This window comes from Anomalospiza imberbis, chromosome 1, assembly GCF_031753505.1.
Source record: "Anomalospiza imberbis isolate Cuckoo-Finch-1a 21T00152 chromosome 1, ASM3175350v1, whole genome shotgun sequence".
In the NCBI taxonomy this organism is placed as follows: Eukaryota; Metazoa; Chordata; class Aves; order Passeriformes; family Viduidae; genus Anomalospiza; species Anomalospiza imberbis.
The window spans coordinates 61,782,829-61,803,880 of record NC_089681.1 but is presented as its reverse complement, the minus strand read 5'-3'; the positions used below and the strand labels follow the sequence as shown (position 1 = coordinate 61,803,880).

Sequence of the window (21,052 nt, the reverse complement as noted above, 5' to 3'; positions counted from 1 at the left end):
CCCCGCTCCCAGCGAGACCGGAGGCGAAACTCCGGGTGGGAGCGGTGGTGGCTGGACCACTCCCGCTTCCCTTCCTCCGCCGGCTGCGGGATGGGGCGGGGAGCGGCGGGCGCGGGAGAGGAGTGGCGAGGGAAGGTGGGCGGCAGCCCCCGGCGCTGGCTGCGCTGCGCGGCAGGCGAGCGGGCGGGAGCTGTCGCTTTAAATCCGTCCCGTCCCGAGGGGCGGGGAAGGGGCCGCTGAGGGGAGGGGGGGGGGGGGGGGGCTGGGCGCGCGCGCGCGGCATCGCCCGGCGCGGCAGCGGAGCCCGGGCGGGCGGGGAGGGGGCGGCGGCCCGGGGGCGGAGCGGCGTGAGGGGAGCGGCGGGCACGGGCTGCCCGTGCGGGAGCGCGGCGGCGACGCGGCTGGAGGGGGTCGCGGCCCGGCCCGGCTCGGCTCACCCGCTATGGCCACGTCCCCGTGCAGCAGCAGCGGCGTCTCGTCGTCGTCCTCGTCGGGGCTGGGCGCGGACGCGGGGCTGGAGATCCGCACGCGCTCCGTGGAGCAGACGCTGGTGCCGCTGGTGTCGCAGGTAGGAAAATCGCCGCGGGAAAGCGATTTCCCACCCCCTTCCCCCCACAAGCTCCGGGAGGCTCTGCCCGCCCGGGACAGAGCTCGGCCGCCGCCGAAGTTTGCGCGCTCCGGTCGCGGCGCCCCGTAGCCCCCTCTCTCCGGCCGCGCCGGTGGGGGCGGCTGCTCTGAGCCTCGCCCCCTCCCGCCCGTCCCGGCGTCCCCGCGTCCCGCCGGCCGCGGGCGGCTGCCGGAGCCGGTGCCGTGTGGGTGATGCTGCTCGCACGTCCGTCCCCGAGAAAGACTCCGAAGTTCCCCGCAAGGTCGCGGGTGAGCGTTGCATAACGCCGGGCGCTGCGGTGCCGCCGACGGTCCGAGCCCCGGGACGCCGCGGCGGGTGGGGGACGGAGGGACTGCCCCGCCGCCCGAGCACTCCCGGCTTCCCGAGCCTCCCGCCTGCTGGCTGCCCGCATGGGAGCGCGCTCCTTTCCTCCCAGCTCGGCGCCGGAGAGAGCGCTCGTCTTCCAGGGGCTTTGGCGGAGCTTTGTGTTTTCGCGGTCTGGCCTGAGCGTTGCATTGATTGGAGCTTCTACTGCACCCCGGGGTAGTGCCCGGTTTTTAAGAGGTTCGAAAATGGACAAACTGTCTTGATAACCTTTTAGCATGTCCCGTACAGTGCTAAATGACCTTAAAACCCACCCAAATCGGGCTTTTCATTGCTCTGCTAAGTAATTATATGCCATTCACTTTGGCGTTGGTAGTTTTTGTTGTTGTTGGAGTTTTTTTTTCAGACATCTAGTTACAGAATTGGCGTTTGACGTACTCAGTAGAATTTTGTTTCTTGAAAAAGCGTGTCTGAAAACAGCACAGTGTTTGCTGTATAGGATTTTTGTGCTTTGAGCACTGATCAATAAAGTTAGCAAGTCAAAATGTATCTGCAAAATCTTTAAACAATATGTAACAGCTATACAAAAATAAGTAGTCCCGGTGAGGTCAAATTGTGTTTATATTCTCATAATTATCTGGAAACAAACTGTGGTAAGCCTTGTTTTGCATGTGTATGTCTGGGCTGCAGGGAGGGTTTCTGATGGGTAGTTGTGTTTCTGTGCTTTTCGTGGTAATGTGAGTTTTCTTTTCTGTTTGGAGAAATCACAGTCAGTAGCGCAAAGCCCTTTAAAGGGATTAAACCTAAACCACTTGTTTCAAGGCAAAGTAAAGTTAAATGAATTTTCTAGTCCTGAAACAACTGAGATAAAATACGGAGACCTCTTTTATGAAGTTTAAGAGCAGTCAGAAACACATCCAGTTGCAAAAGCTGAATTTAGTTGCATATGTTAAATATGTACTTTCAACAGATTTATGTGAAGATGTTCTTATTTCTCTGGAGTACTGTTTAACCACAATGATCTTATTACCTTTGCAACAAAACCTGCAGAGAAGTGCGTCATGTATGATTTTTCATTGTCCACAAAGCCTGTGACAGCATCTTCCAGAAGGGCTAAGCGGCTTTCGCTTCCCTGTATACCGGCTGTCTGAGCATTTGTGAACACCAGAGCTCACTGTTTTCCTGCTAAGGTGCTCCAGACTTGAGACAAGTTCCTTGAAGCTCGAGCGCTGAGCTCTGTTCAGATTCAGGATGAAGTTGCTGATGGTGTCAGCAGTAGTTCCCTACACCTGCCTGGTAAAATACCCCACTTACTGTAGTGGTTTATCAGTTCTGCCTGTACCGTTCCATCTGGATTGCTCAGTTGAGATCTCATTCGTTGGCTTTGTTCGGAAATTTATGCAAAATGGTGTTTATAGAGTACTTCTTAGTCTCAGAATTTGCTTGTAGATTCTGCGTAAGCTGTGCATGCAGTAACCCTCAGGACTTTGTTTTTCTGCTTCTACAAAATGCACTTGCAAAGGGCTTTGTTCCTACTGTGAAGTTAACTTCACAGTTTACCCTTTTGTTAAAATCTGAGAAGCGCTATGTGATACTTGTATACTACTGAAAAAATAGTCAGAATGTTCCTGCTGCTTTTCACTACTTATTTTAAGCAAAGAGGAAACAAAAGGTGCCTTGTCTGACAAACTCACTTTCAATCTCTCATGTGGGGCTAAAACTTTTCTTTAAGCAAAAAAAAAAAAAAAAAGCTGCATTGATTCTTATTTAAATTCATGTACTGTACCATACATCGTCATCGTTGTAATATTGTAAACATGTGTTTGCCTGTTTGTTTTTCCTCAGCAATTGTGAGGGTTGGTTTTGTTTGATTTTTTTTTTTAAATTGCATTTTGCAGCTTGGGTTTTTTTTCTTATAGACTATGTTGTAACAGAGTACATTTGCTGTCAGCGGTGGTATAAGATTCTGATTTTTCCAGCAGGAGAAATTACCCTTAAAATCATTACTGCATGTACTCATTAAACCAATTAAAATTGGTTTTAAAACTTAGAGTATTTACAGAGTTAAACTAGATCTGTTCAGACCTTGATGTGGCCCATTTTTAAGAGTGCCAAAGATGACAATTTTAAGCCACAGTATTAAGCATATTTGCTAACACTTCTTTTTCACTGTCTATGTAGCTGTACTGTGAAAGGAATCATTGTACAGTATTTTGCAAAGCATGTGGCATGCAGTTCAGAAAACATGACTTCTGGGGTCAAGCACCACAATTTTCTTTAAAATAAGCAATATTTTCTTCACTGGGATAGGTGTCTTTAGTTCGGTTTTCCATGCATAAATACTGTGGCATTCTTTAAAAGTCTAGACATTTCCTTCACTGCTGCTACCTATTTCCAGTCTAATTATTTTGGGGTTCATTTTTTTAATGGGAAGTTTTTGGCAACACACGTCAGGAAGGGTGTTTGAAGTGGTCAGTGCTGACTCATTTAATAGCAAGTCATTTAAACAGTTGAGGAAAGCAAAGACAGGGAAAAAGCACTTTTCAGGATGAGGCTCCACCAGTGGCTTCCGCAGCTGCCATTCTGTACCTGTTTGCTAGTGTAGGAGCAGTCGGGTACCTTCACAGCTGTAGGAGTTTGTCTGTCTACTAGATCTGTTCTAAGGAAGCGTCTGAGAAACAGCAGAACAGGTATTTGTCAACCTTCACAGTCAGGTACTTGGGAAAAAGAGGGAAACTTTAAGATCTGTCTGCCTGGAGAAGAGAAGGCTCTGGAGAGACTTGTTGGAGCCTTCTAGTACCTAAAGAGGACCTGCAAGAAAGCTGGAGAGGGACTTTTTTACAAAGGTGTGTAGTGATAGAGCAAGGGGCAATGGCTTTTAGCTGAAAGTAGATATGTTTAGATAGATGTTAGGAAGAAATGCTTTTCTGTGAGGGTGGTGAGACACTGCAGTGGGTTGTCCAGAGATGCTGTGGGTGCCCCATCCCTGGAAGTGTTCAAGGCTAGATTAGATGGGGCTATGAGCAACCTGATCTAGTGGAAGATTTTGTCATAGGCACTTTGGAGAATGACTGTATGCCCACAAGTTACTCAATACATTTTTCCAAATTTCTTGGTATAGGAGATCCTGCCAGAGGTTTTGCAATTGACTTGACCTATATAGTAATAAATATAAGCTTTTAAGCTTTTCTTTATTTTAGCTACAAAAAGCCCATGATACCAATGCTTCTGAATGCTGTTGTTGTCAGTCTTAGAGTCTACATAAGTTAACAGTGCCTTGAGGTGAATGAATGAAACAAACCTGCTCTTTACTGTCATATTGTTTCCTTGCTTTTTCTGAAGCTAGCTAAAATTATTCCCATTTCAGTAAATGTTATGTAACATTAGGTAATGTTTGCCAGTGTTCTGTTTTTCCAGAAATTTCTGGAGTTGTATATTAGATCCCAAAGAAGAACCCACAGCTGATGTTTTCCTAATAATGTGAGAAGCTTGCTTATGCAGTTTTCAGACTGAAGGTATGACTTTAGAATAGCCATTGTGCACCAAGCTAGAGGTCTGTATATATCTGTACACTTTTCTATTTTTTTTTCTTTTTCGGTCAATTTTCAGGGACTGATATGGGGGGCAATACTGTTTAACATCTTTATTAATGATCTGAATGTTGGGGTGAGCATGGACCAGCATGTTCAACAGGCAGGTGAACTTCCCTACAGCAAGTTGGGGAGTGTCTGACACTGTGGATGACCGGGCTGTTACACAGAGGGACAGGCTGGAAAGATGATATGACAGGAAGTCTGTGAAGTCCAAGTCATACAGCTGAGTCAGGGTAACACCATGCAGCAGTACAGCCTGGGATCAACTGTCCTCAGGAAAACTTTGTGTGGGAATCCTGGAGGACAAGTTGAATGGGGGTCAGCAGTGATGGCCAGCTGCACCTGGGGTTGGTAGCATGAACATAACAAGCAGAAGTTATTCATTTTTTGTTTGGCACTTGTGAGGCGGCATGGGGTACAGTACCATGTTGAGTTCTGTGCTCCAGGGAAAACACTGACAGTGAAGTATGTGGCATAAGGGGAGTGGTTGAAGGAAGTGGGCTTGTTCCACCTCAGGAAGAGAAGTGTAATGGTCTGTTAGTTTCTTGTAGAAAGCTAAGATGGTACTTTCCTCTCTGTATCATTTGAATCTGCAGTGATTTTTTTTCTTTTTCTTTTTTTTTTTTTTTTTTTTTTTTTTTTTTTTTCTGGACAATGGCAGAGTTTACTGCCATCTACAGCTACCACCTATTGGCAGGTATGGAGAAGACAGAGACAGACTGATCCCAGACATGTATGGTGACAGAAGCTGGAACATTGGAAAGTCTAATGAGATAGAAGAGAAGGCTTTTATCAATGTAAAGGAGACCAAACACTGGATGAGGTGTGCAGAGCTCCTACAGAGTCTGCAATTTTGGAGATGTTTAGAATGGATAAGACTATAAACAGCACACTCTAACTGGACATGGTTTGAGCAGGGAACTAGAGAAGATGATACTGGAAATTGCTTTCATCATAAGCAAGTCGGATTTTGTTCATGGATGTCTGTTTCATAATCAAAAGATCTTGCTGCTGAGGACTAATGGTCAGCTCAGACCTAGCTTTCATAAAGAAGGCTAGGAATGTACTTTCCCATCTTTATCACTTTGATCTCCAGTGATTTTTTTGGTCTGACATTTTGTTCCCTGGTCAGTGCTGCAAGATGTTTCTGCAATTCTGTAGTCAGATCTTTGCTTTACTGTCCCAAATAAATTGGGATCACCAACAAATCTTCATCATTTTATTACTTGCTTATCTCTCCTCTCTCTTTATGATTATGTATACTAATATCCACGTTGTAGTGCAGGTTTCTGTACAACTCTATTAAAGTAAATAATCATTCACTTTCTAATATCCGTCATCTTGCTTTTCATCACTCTGTCTCTTGATGAGTTCAATATTCATATGAAAGATCTGCTTCTGTTTCTCTCAGAGACTTGTCTGATGTATTTTGAAAACTGTGGTGTCAATTTTGTTTCTTATTTTTTTTCAGGTGATGTCTACAGAGAAATCTGGTTGTTTTGTGAGGCAGTAATTTCTTTAAAAACAGTTTTGTTAAATCTTTGCTAATATTTCATATTCATTTAGGTGTTCACTACTTCTTTTTAAATTTTGTATTGATTTGATATGTACAAGTGTCAGGGCAACATTTGTAACTTGACTTTTGACCTGTTTTTAAGCAGGAGATTGCATGAGTAAGTTGATACAATCCACTGTATCTTTGAGCCCCTTGAAATCTTAGTGAATAACATATAATGTTGGCAAATTGTTCCAGTTCATTCTGTCTAACATTTTCATATCATATTCTGCATATCACTTTGATTCCACACAGATTCTCTGAGTACCTTACAGAGGTACACATTCTGGAGTAGAGATTGCTTTACTTTCTTTTGCAGTTGAGCACAGTTATGAATAGCTGCTCTGCTCTGTTCTTATTTTCTGTCAAAAGAATATGGCAGAACTTTGGTAAGGAAGTAACAGAGTACATCAGAGTTAAAACTCCTGAAGAAATGGACTGAAATAGCTGGTACATTGCTGTATCTTTGGTGGAACTGATATTATTCTCCATGGAACTGAAAAAGCATGTACTGTCCAAGAGAGAGATTTAAGAGCAGTGTAAAACTGTAGACATGGAATTCAGCGTGCTACTGTCAGTGCTGCTGACAACTGGCCTTTGGAATTTGTCTGTAGGCTAGCAGTGGTTTTGGGGAAGCTGTTTTGTGGATTTGCTGGCTTGGAAGTCCTCAGATGGCTTCTTCAAATATATCAATAACAAAAGAAAAACTAAGGGGAATGTGAACCTGTTGCTAAATGGAGGTGGGACCCTGGTAAAAGAGGATGCAGAGAAGGCAGAGTTACTGAATGCTTTCTTTGCATCAGTCTTCACTGACAACACCAGCCCTCAGGAATCTCTAACTCAGGAGACCAGAGTAAAGGAATGTAAGACTTCTGCCTCATCAAGGAAGATTGGGCTAGAGAACATGTAGGCAAACTTGACATCCACAAGTCAATGGGCCATGATGGGATGTACCCATAACTGCTGAGAGAGCTGGCAGACACCACAGCGAGGGTGCTCACAGACATCTTTGAAAGGTCAGCATGATCGAGAGAGGTGCCTGAGGACTGAAGAAATCAGGTGTCACCCCAGTCTATAAAAAGGGTAAGAAAGAGGAGCCAGGGAACTACGGGCCAGTCATCCTCACCTTAATCCTTGGAAAGATGATGGAGCGCCTCATTCTGGAAGCAGTCTCCATCCACACAGATAACAAGAAGGGGTTCAGGAGTAGTCAGCATGGATTCACTAAAAGTAAATCATGCTTGACCAACCTTATTGACTTCCATTATGAAACAACTTCCTAAATGGACGAGGGGAGAGCAGCGGATCTTTTCTACCTCGACTTCAGCAAGACTTTGGACACTGTTTCTTGTAACATACTCATAGGCCAACTCAAGAAGCGTGGACTGGATGAGTGGGCAGTGAGGTGATCTGAGAACTGACTGAACGGCGGATCCCAGAGGGTTTGTAATCAGTGGAACAGGGTCTAGTGGGAAGCCTGTCACAAGTGGTGTCCCCCAAGTTCAATATTGAGCCCAGTATTGTTTAAATTGTTCATCAGTGACCTGGCTGAAAGGGCAGGTGCCTCCTCAGCAAGTTCACTGATGAGACAGAACTGGGAGGAGTGGCTGATATGCCAGAGGGCTGTGCAGCCCTTCAGAAGGACCATGACAAGTTGGAGGGATTGGAAGAGAGGAGCCTTCTGAAATTCAGTTGACTTTTCCTAACACCTTTAAAGCAGAAAGTCCTATATTAAAAGTACTGTGAGGCTTCTAATTTATCACTAGCTCTTTATTCTTGGAAGTCTACAAAAATGGAGGGAAAAACCCACCACATTTTCCCTGTTTTTTTTTTTTTCCTCTGCATCCTGCATCAGTCTTGGATATAAGCTAATGTTTGAATGTCTGTAGCCATAGTATTGTATTGCAGTACAGGCTCATTACATACCTACTTTTGGACTTGTTAGTCAAGTGCATTCTCTTTCTCAATTAGAGTCTAAATAGAAGTGTCTCATATTCTCTGGACAATATTTGTAATCTTCAGGAATATGTGTAGTCTCATTCCCTTCCTGAACTTCAGCCTTCAGTCCAAACTGAGATTCACTTCGACTTATTTGCATTTCCCGTACAGCAGTTGCACTGACAGATTTGTTCCAGCAAATCCCTTGGCTGCCTTGTTTCACTGGGCATTTTTTGGTATCTCTAAGTCTTTCTTTTTCATATGTCTAAGGTGCTGAAGGGTTCTTACATTGGTTGGCTGGTGCCAGAGCTTGTGCATTGCCACTTATGGCTCTTTTTGGAGGATGAGAGAATTCTTTTTTGGAAAAAGCAGGATGATCCATATTTGTCTTTAGCTCATTGCATCTGAGGGAAAAAAAATATCTGCATGCTCTCCTTTTAAACTGCTTCTTGGGACCATGTCTTTGTTTTTCTGTACATTAAAAATCCTGATAACTTGAAAGCTTTGAGAAACTGTTTCTCCTCTTTTCCAGAATTTTCTGTCTTATGAATTAATTTGGTACTCACTTTAGGCTTGAAACTTGGCACTACTGTTGAGTAATAAAATTACGTATTGTGGTGTAAAGGCTTGTGTTGTAACTTGTATGGAGGGAGGCAAACCTCCTACTAAAGTCAGAAGAGTTTACATCCTGTACAGCAGAGAAACTCTGCCGTGGATCATATGCTGTAACTGCTGTGGGTCCGGAAGCATATGGTGCTGCCTGGGTATAGAGTTGCACCTCCGTAGTTCCAATTAGTCACTAGCTCTGTGACTCTTCTCCCTGCGGTTCCATAGGTATTGCAGGTTAAGTTGTGAGCTTCTGGTTTGTGTTAAGCATCTTGCGCTCCATGCAAATTCTTTTTCTGGCAGAAGCTCAGCTGTTACTCAGCCTACACTTGGTGCTCTGTGCCCCTAAAGGAGCCTGATTGTTTCACTTCGATTTATGCAGAAGAGTTAATCTTAGGAGATTGTCATCTGGATGTAGAAAAGGTGATTATTTCAAGGTATCAGTTGTATTTCTTGGCTGATGTGGTTGCAGGTTTCCTTTTAATGAGACGAGTTTTTAATTGACAGCTTTTAGTCTTTGAAGCTAGGTCATTGTGAAACACTGAAAGAGAAATAGATTATCATTTACAGATGTGGTTTATAAGGTATGCTGGGGAGCCCAGGAGTACCTTAGAATAACTTTAAAAGATAAATTATTTTATTGCATTAATAAATAATGATGTTACTATCACTAATTATATTCTGCTTTACAAGGAAAATTACACTTGAACATTTTATCGCATGAGCAATGGCACTATGATGAAACAGCTGTGGTTTCAGGGTTTTTTTTCTGTGAACCCTTGGATAGTAAAATTGGCTTTGAGTTAAGTTGGGCTACTGGTTTATAATGTTCAGTACCTTAGTCTTTGATGTGATAAATGAGTCAGACTAACATTTCAAGTGGCTGAAGGAAGATACTTTTTACTGACATAGCTGAAAATCAATTGCTCTTTTTCAATGGTATTGTATCCTTCATATTTTTGTGATCTGATTAATGACTTCTCTGCAGATTAAACAAATTTTTGTAGTTCTCCAGTAGAATGAGCATTAAATCAAAACTGCCTCTCTATGATCCTGCACAAGAAGAATTAGAGCAGCTTTCTTGCTATTCAGCATTGTTAACAGATGGTTTTAGACAGATTAGGTAGGGAAATCCCCAAAGGATGATTTATGAATTAATGATTTCAAACAACTCTGATTATAGTTTAGTAAAACTGTTGTGTGGTAGTATGAGCTTGTGGATTTCTGCATGGATTTATTTTATGTTTCTTAATTCATTAGAAAAGTATAACCATTGCTAGATAGAACCTTAAAGTCTATTTTTCACTTATTGAGCTATACTGCATTTAATTAATAGCCTTGTTCAAAGCTAATGGGGTAAATGAGAGGTGATAAAGACTCTAGAGCCATTTTATAACTGTTAATCTACTTTAGATACTGAATTGGATTATTTCTTAGTTGTATGCCTAAAATTAATTCTCAAATGGTAAGATAACTCCTAAGTATAAAAGTATTTTATGAGCAAATCCCAAAGTTCTTTCTGATGTGCATAAACAAATTAAAAAATTGTTTATTTTTTCTTACAGAAACATGTTTTTATTAAACAGAATGAATGTAACCATTTAGAACCACACAAATCCTATTATTCAAATAATAAAGCAAAGTTGTTCTGTAGTAACATAATCTTTTCAGCATGTGGAGGTTATGATAGTATTTTTGTTTGTTTGTTTATTCACAGGCATGAAGAATGTTTACAAGTAGGAGGGTAATATAGTCCAATGTTGCAAGCACTTAACATGTAGGAGTTAGACCAGTACATGGAACATTCCCTTTTAATTACCAAAGATTCTATATTGTATCTCTATGTTTCATTTAAATATTCTTAAATTTTCCAACTGAATGAGTTTTTATTGCCCTGGAGCTCTTCAATGAAGCAATCAAAAGAACATACAGGCACTTTAGCATAAATAAGCTGATCGTTCCTGGACTGTATTAAGTTTTTGTTTTTCACTCCTGTAGGTCGATAGTAGTTGGATTTGCATAGCTTTTTCCAGAGCATACTGTACTTCTCAGTTAATCTCTAGAGCAAGTCTGTGCTTTTCAAAATGGAGTACCAGGTGTTGCTCTGAGCTGAAGTGGGGTGCCAAAATGCTGCTAAGGAAGCCTTCTCTGAAAGAGGCTGCAGGAGCTCTTCTATCAGGAAGATGCAGTGTAAGAAGGATTGAATAGCTGGCATTTGTGGCAGGGAAGCCACCTCTTATGTACTAACAAGGAACATTTTCTACTTCTTCAGGAGTCAATCGGTTTGAATAGAAAGAATTCTCAGTTGCAGGTGAAATAAGTGTGTTGTCCCTGCTACATCCTTTATTACCATGTCTGAGTTTTTAGTTCCGCAACAGTAGTTTTTTTTTTTTTTTTTTGAATAAGCAGCTCAGAGCTGGCTCAGGCATTGTTCACACAAGCAGTACAAGGTTAGGTACATTAACACAGAATGTTAGGGGAAAAAGCCAGAATTACAGTTTGCCAGTCTCTGGTTTTGAGGTTACCCGATTATGTTCGTAAATAGAGTTATTTCTGAGACTTGCATCTCTCTGGTGCTGAAAACATGTCTGCATCTGTTCTGACTGCATATGAAAGTACACTTTAAACAATGAACTTCCCTCTGAGTTGGATTTTCTTAGGCTTAATCCTGCCCAGGCTTTCTAAGTGTGGAATGAAAAGCAGGAATTGCTTTGTTTTAAAATCTAGCTGTTTAGGTAATAAGATACTGAAGGGCAAGAGGAGGGGAGGAAAATGTACTGCCTGGTATGCCTTGAAACCCAATTGCTTGGTCTACTAGACTGTACTCACCTTTTCTAGTAAGGTAGTTGTGCATTTCAAACTTCAAGACAGCAGTTGAGTTAGAAAGCCAGTTTTACTTCTGAACCTATTTCGTAATGGTGAATGCATATTTTATCATGTCGACTTTGCTTGTTGATGCACATGTTCTATTATCGAAGAAGTTTAGTTGGACCTTGTTTGAAAAACTATCTTTGAACAATTTGTCATGAGTTGGCAAAGGTATAAATTTTGGTGCCAGCTCTGTGAACTTGCATACATCTCTTTAAAAAGAGAAGAAAGGTTAAATTTGAATTGTCTGAAAATGACCTTTTTCATGGTCATTCATTGCTATAGAAATTCTGAAGACGCCTGTTTTGGGTGAACAGTGGGGCAGTCCTCTGAGTTGCACACCATGTGGGAGTAAGAGTAAACAAGGTACCTTTGGTCATTGGTTAAGCTTCACTAAGGGTTTTCCAGTGATTGATCTCCTCTTCCATGTGTGGAAAAAAGAGGATAGCAGCAATGCATGTTGGTTTTGTCTACTTTTCTGCTTCACCTCTGCAGATCAGTGGAGATCCCTGGTTTTAAGGAGTCTGTGAAAAGAGAACATTAAAAAGAAAGCATATTTCTCTTCTACTGTAGGGTACTTTAATAACATCATTAATTCAATCCTCTACATAATATCAAGAATCCACAGGCTGCAAAAGTAGTGAGCTGTGTTCATTCCTTTTTCCCCCCTCTGATACTCCTTTTCACAATTTAAAAAAATAAATTGGAAATAATTTAATCCCATAGGGGGGCAAAAAAAATCCTGAAGTTTTCAGAGGTCTTGTTGTTTAAAAAAATCAAACAAACAAACAAAAAAAACCCAAACAAAGAAAACCAACCAGACAAATCCCCAAACCCAAAATAACCCACACTGGAGGAAATAAATTGGTGTCATCAAATTGCTGCACTGCATTTGAACAAGTTCATCTATATCACATCTTAGCTAATAATTTTCTCAATGCTATTTGGTTTGGAACTTGAAATTTATAAGTTCCTTGGTTTTCAAGGAATGCATTCAGCACAAAGAAAGAGTATTCACTGCTATAATACAGTCTTGTTCTGTGTTGAATCCTTTCTTTTGATCTCTTAAGAATTCCAAGAATGCCTAACAAGTACGTAGCAATGGTACTAATACTCTGAGGTGCGTATTTGAATTTGAAGTTGTGTACTTTTCTATTTCTTGGTGAAGTTCACAAAGAGTAGATTTTAAATGTTGATGTGAAGGAGGTGAAGAGGACTGTTTTCATCTCTTCTAGATAATATTTCTGTCTGGTGAAAGTATTGTGCCTGTGAGATGTATACAATTAGGTATTGTGGTGTTTTAAAATTTAGTGTACAGTTTGCAGTTAGCCAGCTGGAAGTCTGGTTACAAGTGCATTATAGCTCGTGTTGCATTTGCTTGTTTAAGTCTCATGATCTTTTCTAGGTAAACATGTGGAGGACTGTGGGACATAAGATATTAGGTGAGGTACCCCAGTGATCTGAGCTGGTAAGGCTGTTGTTGTGGTGCTTGGCAGCTCCTGCTTGTCCCTGCAGGTCATGGATTGTTCCTCCTTCCTTTTCCAAGGTGGCTTACCAATTTGTTAGACACTGCATATGAAAGATTGCCTGAGGCTCTGCTAAGAGTGTTAGCATTTGCCCACAGATAACAACAACCTGTAGGCTGGTTCAGTTATAGTTTATTTAATTTGCTTCCCTGAAGGTTTTTATAAAAGATGTATATAAAACCAATGAGAAAATACTTTTAAAAAGCCTCCAGGTAAAGGTATAATGCCACAAGTCTAAGTACTCAGCAGTCTTGGATATGCAGTGCATTTGTACTGTTCTTCTAGACAACAGTCCAGAGGGATTACAAGGAAAATTCAGAAATAGAGGATAGCTGGATTATGTCACTTCATGGAGGCTGTCTCAAAAGTGTTGATTAGAATCCTGAATGATGTGTGACTTCTGCAAGAAGAGTTGATTGTCCCTTTGCATAATAACATGTAGAAGAAACTGTTCTGGTTCAATAGTTTATAAAGCAGAGGCAGTTGTCTGAAATAATGTTTTCAGCATTAAAAAAAATATGGGTTCTTACAGTTAACTAGTGCATTAGTAGTTAGCAACCATTGAAAACTTTTAAAATTGAGTTTCTGCAAAGTTTATTTGTTGAATTTTTCTACGAAATTAAATAAGAATAGGAAGATAGGAATTTTCTGATTCCAAAAATCCACACACCAGCTGAACTTTTAAAAAAATAATTCAGTGCTTGAAATTGTACAAAAAGCTTAAGATTTTCATTAGTGCCTGGACAGGCATCTAATCTTAACAGACTTCTGTTTTCTAGGACAGGTAAGCAGGTAGTCCTTGTTGACTTCCTAAGATCCCTGAGGCTCATCTTGTGATGAGAAGTCTGTGTGGCAGTTCTGCTTGTAGCCCTTATGGACAGGATGTCAAATGCCAGCTGCTGCTTCTCCGCTCTGTCTGACGCATGGTTGTATTCTGTAGTGGGTGTGGGTGTTGGAACAACGTGTGCTGCTGTCTGGCTAAATGAGTCTGAAGACCTGATCCTCCTCAAGGAGTATGCAAGACCTAATGAGACACAGTACTTAAAATGTAATATTAGAAGCTCCCAACTCAAGATGAGCTAATGAAAGTACAAAATGAAAGTATGAGCAGTGTGAGATAGGCCTTTTTGACCAAGATTTCTATGTGTTGTATTGAATGCAACTAAATTTACCTTACAACACTCTTCTTGTAGTAGTTTGTAACTTCTTTCCTAGTATGTATTGCTATTACATTTTCTTAGCAACGACTATTCATTCCTGGTATTACTTTTTTTGTTTTTTAAAGAAGGAAATTTTCTACCATTATAAAGTTAATGGAAGGTAGAAAGCAGAAAATACACAAAATGGAAGAGGAGCTGTTACTGTAAGGCAGCTAATCCTCATTGTATAGAGAGAACATCTTGAATTTTTTCTAGCAGGAAAGCTGATCAATATAGAATTAAAGAATCAATGGCCTGGGTTGGAAGGGACCTTAAAGGTCATCTAGTTCCAATCCCCCCTGCCAAGGGCAGGGCCATCTTCCAATAGATCAGGTTGCTCAGGGTCCCATCTAGCCTGGCCTTGAACACTTCCAGGATTAGGGCATCCCCTTCTCTGAGCAACCTGTTCTTCTCACCATGCTGAGAGTAAAGATCTTTTTTTCCTAATAGCTAATCTAAACAGATTCTCTTTCAGTTTGAAGCCATTCTTCGTATGCTGTCCTTGTAATAGACCCTCTCCATCACTACATGTCCTTGTAATAGACCCTCTCCATCTTTTCTGTAGGATCTTGTCACATACGCTGGAAGGCTGCAGTGAGGTCACTCAAAGCCTTCACTTTTCCAGGGTGAATATGAGTGTGTTGGGTTTGTGTGGCAAGGTTTTGGTACTGGGGAGGCTACAGGGGTGGCTTCTGTGAGAAGCTGACAGAAGCTTACCCCATGTCTGGCAGGGCCAGTGCCGGATGGCTCCAAGATAGACCCACTGGCCAAGGCCAAGTCAGTCAGGGATGGTGGTAACACCTCTGGGATAATGTGTTTAAGAGCAGGGAAAAGGTATTGTGCAGAAGTAATTGCAGCCAGAGGAGAGAGAAGTGATAATATGAGACAAACAATTCTGCAGACTCCAAAGTTGGTGCTCCAGTTGCAGGACTAGAGATTCCCTTGCAGCCTGTAGTGCAGAGCATGGTAAGGCAGTTGTCCCCCTGCAGCCCATGCAGGTTCACAGGGATGCAGAGATCCATGCTGGAGCAGGTAGATATCTGAAGGAGTCTGTGACCCTGTGGGAAGCCTGTGTTGGAGTGGTTCCTTGCAGGACCTCTGGCCTTGTGGAGGCAAGCTGATGTTGGAGCAGGTTTCCTGACAGGACTTGTGATCCCAAGGAGCCCTCGTGGAGCAACCTGTTCCTGAAAGACTGGAGCTGTGGGAGGGACCCATGCTGGAGCAGTGTGTGAAGAACAGCAGCCCATGGGGGAAGGATGTGTGTGAGAGGTTCATGGAGGACTGTCTTCCATGGGAGAGACCTCATGTTGGAGCAGGGGAAGGAAACCTCTTGTTGAGGAGGAAGCAGCAGAAACAGCAAGTGAGTAACTTAGCACAGCCACCATTCTCTGTCTCCTTGTGCTGCTGGGGAAAAGGAGATAGAGAATCAGGAATAAAGGCCAGGAGGGAGGGAGAGAGGGAAGGTATTTTTAAGATGTGTTTTACTTCTCACAATCCTACTCTGATTTGGTTGGTCATAAATTCATTTAATTTCCCCAAGCAGAGGCTATTTAGGCCGTGATGGTAACTGGTGAGTGATCTCTCCCTTCCTTATCTCAGCCCACAAGCCTTTTATTATATTTTCTCTCCCTTTTCCTGTTGAGGAGGGGAGTGATAGAGTGGCTTTGGTGAGCGCCTGGCATCCTGACAGGGTCAACCCACCAGACAAGAGGCAGTAACAAATATTATTCTTGAGAGTCTAAATCATCCTGTGTACAATGTGGGTACTTTCCTAAGGAGAGAGGGGGGCAGGATATCTTCCAAACATGACTTGTCAAGTTTAACTCTTGTGTTTGTAGCAGGGGCTGTGAAATAGCTGTTTCCTCTGGTTTTATTTATAGATGTCTATAAATACTTCCTGAAACCTAGTCTCTTTAAGTATCACTTAATTCTGTCATGCAAGACTTAATTACACTGACAATAAATAGACATTAGAATATTTTTAGCTAAGTGTGCTGTCATGATGCTTCCTGAGCATGAAGCATATAATGACTTAAATGTCAGTATCTGAAGGTCCTCAAAAAGATCTGAAAACAGCTGCTCAAAAATTGCCACAACTGAGCTTGTTTCCTTAAATATGAAGTACATCTTGATACATTATGGCTATATCTCTTAGTTTTGGTAAAGTTTTTGAGAAAAAGCCATTATTTTTTCTGTGGCTTTTCATAACAAGTGACAAAAGAATGTTGCTGACAGATTCTTGAGACACTCCTTAAACTGATTGTCTCAAATCTCAGATAAACATTCCATGGAAATAGTGTGAGAGCTCACATTAAACAGAGGGTGAGTACCATCAAAAGGACTGTTTCCTTTCTAGGACCTGATCAGTAAATCCGTAAGTAAACAGCATGTAACGTATTGCTCTTGTTCAAAGAGGCTTGTAGGTAATCTTTTCAGCTGCTCACTCCTGTCCAAACATCACAGATGTTGGTGACTGGGAAATACATGACCAGAATATAACAGATTAAATATTTGGGAGGTGTAAGCTTGAAGGAGGCCTTAGATGTTCTAGGACATCCAGGTGTTTCCTTCATTAAAAAAAAAGTTAAAACATGGTAATAGGTCTAGTATGGTTCCAACTGGATGGACTGCAGGGGAAAAGCAATTGTAATCTGAAGTGTCTTAAATGTTGCAAGTTTTACTAGTTCAGTTTTTTATAGGTCCTTAGAAAGTCTTTGGTTGGTTGTTGCAGAGAAAATTTCTTGTTAAGTTTTGTCTGGGTCTTTCCTTTTCTCCATTTAATTTGTCCAATTTTTTAGCTTTGTTTTAAACATTGCTTAAAAGTAAGGAGCAAACCCTTTGCTTATTCTTTATTTTAGAAGTCTTTCTTATTGGCCTGTTAATGCTCCCTGCTATATTCATGTTCTGAGGCAATTATTATTGAGTGCTGGAATAGTTAAATAATCTTTGCACTGATTATTAGCATCAGTTTCCTTCAGTTTGTCATTTAACATACTAGTGAAATTCCTCTCCTTGCTAAGATCTTGTTCTTTTTTTAACCCTGTTAATTACAAGCTTAATTAAGTCTTGAAAAGAATCCTAAACTGCAGTTGCCATTACCTCTGCTTTTTCAAAACTTTACTTGACATGGAGGATGTACCTGTCACTCTTGACACACTGTGAGGGAATGAGAATACATAATTCTGAAAAATCTTTCTCATTGTTCATAGAGCAGTGTTTTCTGCAGATGGCAGGTTTTGAGAAGCCCGTCTTGTATCTGAACAGTTTTCCTCATGCCTTTGACATTATTACATTTGGTTTATGTGTAACTCATGTTTCTAGAACCAAACCCAACTCTTTTTTCTTTAACTGATCAATATTTCATATCTTTCTTTTATCTGACCTACCTACTTCTATTTCAGGGCTGTTTGCTACTCTAGTTTTTTATAGGAAACATCTTATCAAATCTGATATCAGTATAGGCTGCATTTGCTACATAACGTTGATCACACTCAAAAGGGGTGTTACATGAAGCTGTGATGTTTCAAACTTATTGAACAACTTCTGTTTTGGTTCTTTCACAATGGTTGTTTTTAACTGTCAGTCCATACGGTTTTTTGACTTTACCTGAAAAAGTATGGAGTGCAACCAACTTCCCTCCATTCCAGTGTTAAAGATAGTTACTATACTGGCCTTAAGTTAGCCAGTCTGAGAAGAAATTATATTACCCAGATAAGAGTTCATTATTCTAGGAGGTATTTTCAAAGGCCCTGCTGCTGTGTATAACCGTAGGTTGAGCTTAATCTTCATATACAAGCCTCTCAAGTGGGTGTCTAGAGTAGGTCATAGAATCAGAGAATGGTTTGGGTTAAAAGGGACCTTGCAAGACCATCTAGTTCTACCCTCCTGCCATGGGCAGGGATACCTTTCACTAGACCAGCTTGCTCAAACTACCCCAGGTTGTTCAAGCTACCTGGCCTTGAACTCTTAAAATGATGGGACTTCCAAAGCTCAGGGAAATTGTTCCAGTGTCTCATCACCTTCATTGTAAAAAATTCCATTCCCAAGTCCAGTCAGAATCTACCCTCTTTCAGTTTAAAAATCAACCTCTCTACTTCACTACAGGCCTTGGTTAAAAGTCTTTCCTAATCTTCTAAGCCACCTTTATATGTCAAAAGGCTGCTGTAAGGTCTCTCTGGAGCCTTCTGCATGCTGAAGCACCCCAGCTCTCTCTGCCTGTCTTCACCCATGGACAGAGGGTGCTCCATCCCTCTGACCATCTTCACAGCTGTCCTCTGAGCTGTCTTCAGCAGGTCCATGTCCTTCTTCTGTTGGGGACCTCAGAGCTGTACACCCCTCTCCAGGTGGGGTCTCACCAGAGCAAAGTAGATGGGCAAAATCCCCTCCTTCAGCCTGCTGGCCATGCTGCTTTTGATGCAGCCCAGGGTACAAGCACATTGTTGACTCATGTCCAATTTTTCTTGCACCAGTACCCCCAAGTCATTTTCTGCTGGGCTGTTCCCAATCCATTCATCCCCTAGCCTGCACTGGTACTGGGGATTGTCCCAGCCCCAGTGTTTAGCCTTGTTGAACTTCATGAGGTTAAGATGGCACTCGTGATAAGACCTGTCAGAACAACTGCGTATTCTTGCTTAACCTTGGCAGGGGGAGTAGAGGGGTTGTTTTTTGCTGCAGAAACTATGATGCCCTCTGAAAAGAGAGCAAAAGAAATTATGGACATGTAAAAGGCACTCATGTTCCTGAGAGTGTTTTGTAAGACTTTAATAAAGGAATTAAGCTGTGATATCTTCATAATTTTTATTATTTGCGTACCTCTGCAATAACATGGGAATTAAAATAAATGCCCTTGATGATTTGTAAGAGACAGTGGGATTCCTTTCACTCTGCAGTGTTATTTGCATATGCATTTTTTTTTTCAGGGTTATGCAGAACATGTCTAAACTTCTACTGGTGTAAAATGTTGTGGGAGGTAAACTTGCAGCCAGTATGTAAACTTGCAGTTTGTTTTAGGCCAGTGTTACTTTATATATACTTCTGAGAAGTCAATCACTGTATGAATGTAATATTAATCCATGTAATATTATTGGGTTGCTGTTTATTTGGGTTGCTATTGTTGGGTTGCTCTTTACTTCAAAAACAGCTGAAAAACCAAAGTTGAGACCTTCTATCAGTTTGGTTTTCTTCAGCCTTTGGACTAATGTTCTCAGTTGGCTTGCTAGCCATGCCTATTCGAGAATTCACCAGCTGGCACTGTTAGATAAGCTGCTGACAGGTATTTTTTTAATTCTGTATACCTGAAGTACCTACAATGCAAGAATTCAGTAGAGCTGCGTAGTGCAGTTGTTTATACCATGAATTTCATGTTGGTCTGAATTTCCATTGAAGTGATGGTAATTGTGTGTTTGGAGGAATGTCATTCCTCATTTAAAATTAATTTGAAGATGTTCAGATGTTTCCTCAGTTTACTCTCTGTTAAGACTCTGTTTTCATCATAAGAAGATCTTTTCGCTGGAAAGGCATCTGAGGTTCATAGGCTTTGGAGTTGGAAGTTTGATGATCCAGGGGTCTCTTACAGGGACAGATTTGTTGTATGAACTATAGAAAGCGGCCTTCCTTTACACCTTATGGCTTAGATACAAATTGGAAAAGTGGGCTGTATATAAGAAGGCAGTGGGCAGACAATGCATTTCTGTACTGATGTTTTGTACCAGAACAAAATATTCTTACATCTCGTAGCAGTTCTTCCATAGGGCAGCACTGTTCTCCGGTTTTTTGGCTTTTTTATTTTTCTTGTGTGTGCAAAGCACTCTATGAAGTGATGATATTTCCCCTTGCAAAGAGTTTAATACTGGAAACTTGGCTAAACCAGCTCCTGGCATTCAAAACCAGCTTCAGCAAGGTGTTAAACAACACCACTCTTTTTTTCTCCTCCAGAAAGACAACTCAGATATCTGAAGGGTAAACCTTGGGCATTGATTAAATCGTGAACTAAAACAGTTCCTACATTGCTTCCTGCTATGTCCTTGAATTTGTAGTGAGGATTACAGGTACAGCTTGTAAGCTATCCCACCCCAGGCTTGACTGGTGCATGAGTGAATGATGATTTATGTCTTTTTGAGGAATGGCAAAGACATCTGTGATCAAGCTGATATAGCTGAGATGTTCAGACACTTAAGCAATTCATGTAATTTTGAGATTATCTAAACAGACATCTTTGACCTCCTGGGGATGTGGCTTACAGTGGAGTTCTGTGGGTATTTTAAACTATACTCCTGCTGAAAGGAGCGCTTCTGCCCATCTTTCCTCAGGCTGGACTGTTTCCCTTTTGCCACCAAAAAATATTCATGAACCTATGCAGTGAACCAGTCTGGGGACCTGATTATGGGGAAAATTGAAACAACAAGCATCACCTTCTCCACAACTGAGGTTAAACCCACATCAGATAAATTCATTGCAAACATGAGTGTATGTGACAAGGACAGGCAGGACTATTTTTGTTGGGTTTTTTTGCTGGTTTAGGGTGTTTCAAACTACAGAGTTTAATTTCTCTCCTGCCTCTCACTAAAAAAGAATTGTAGCAAAAAATGTAAAGCTCAGATTTTTAATGAAGTTTATAGTTAGTTAATTGTGAGTTGCTTACTGTTCTCATGTTTACCCGATGCCTTGGTTCAGAAGCTGTTCCTGCAATCCTGCCTTTTTCCTCTGTCAGGGGAGAGGATCTCGTTTCCTCATGTTTGGTGTTTTGGACAAATCTTCAGTCTCCTGCAGCCAGCATGCAGCTGATCTCTAGTCTGTGTGATCCAAGAGGGAATGTATAGCACTTTGCAGTGGGCAGA

The 21,052-nt window shown here is 41.6% G+C and overlaps 1 protein-coding gene across 2 annotated transcripts in view; it reads left to right on the top strand.

The window, feature by feature from the left end:
* Positions 1–344: 344 nt before the first annotated feature.
* CTNNAL1 (catenin alpha like 1) overlaps positions 345–21,052 on the top strand; it is a 56,650-nt gene continuing 35,942 nt past the window's right edge. The window contains exon 1 of one of the 2 annotated variants that reach the window (XM_068194803.1): positions 345–568. In XM_068194803.1, the coding sequence (XP_068050904.1) occupies positions 443–568 (126 nt within the window). In that variant the 5' untranslated portion in view covers positions 345–442. Of the gene's footprint in view, positions 569–1,156; positions 1,172–21,052 lie in introns of those variants that run through there. The other variant, XM_068194813.1, reaches the window with a different exon arrangement.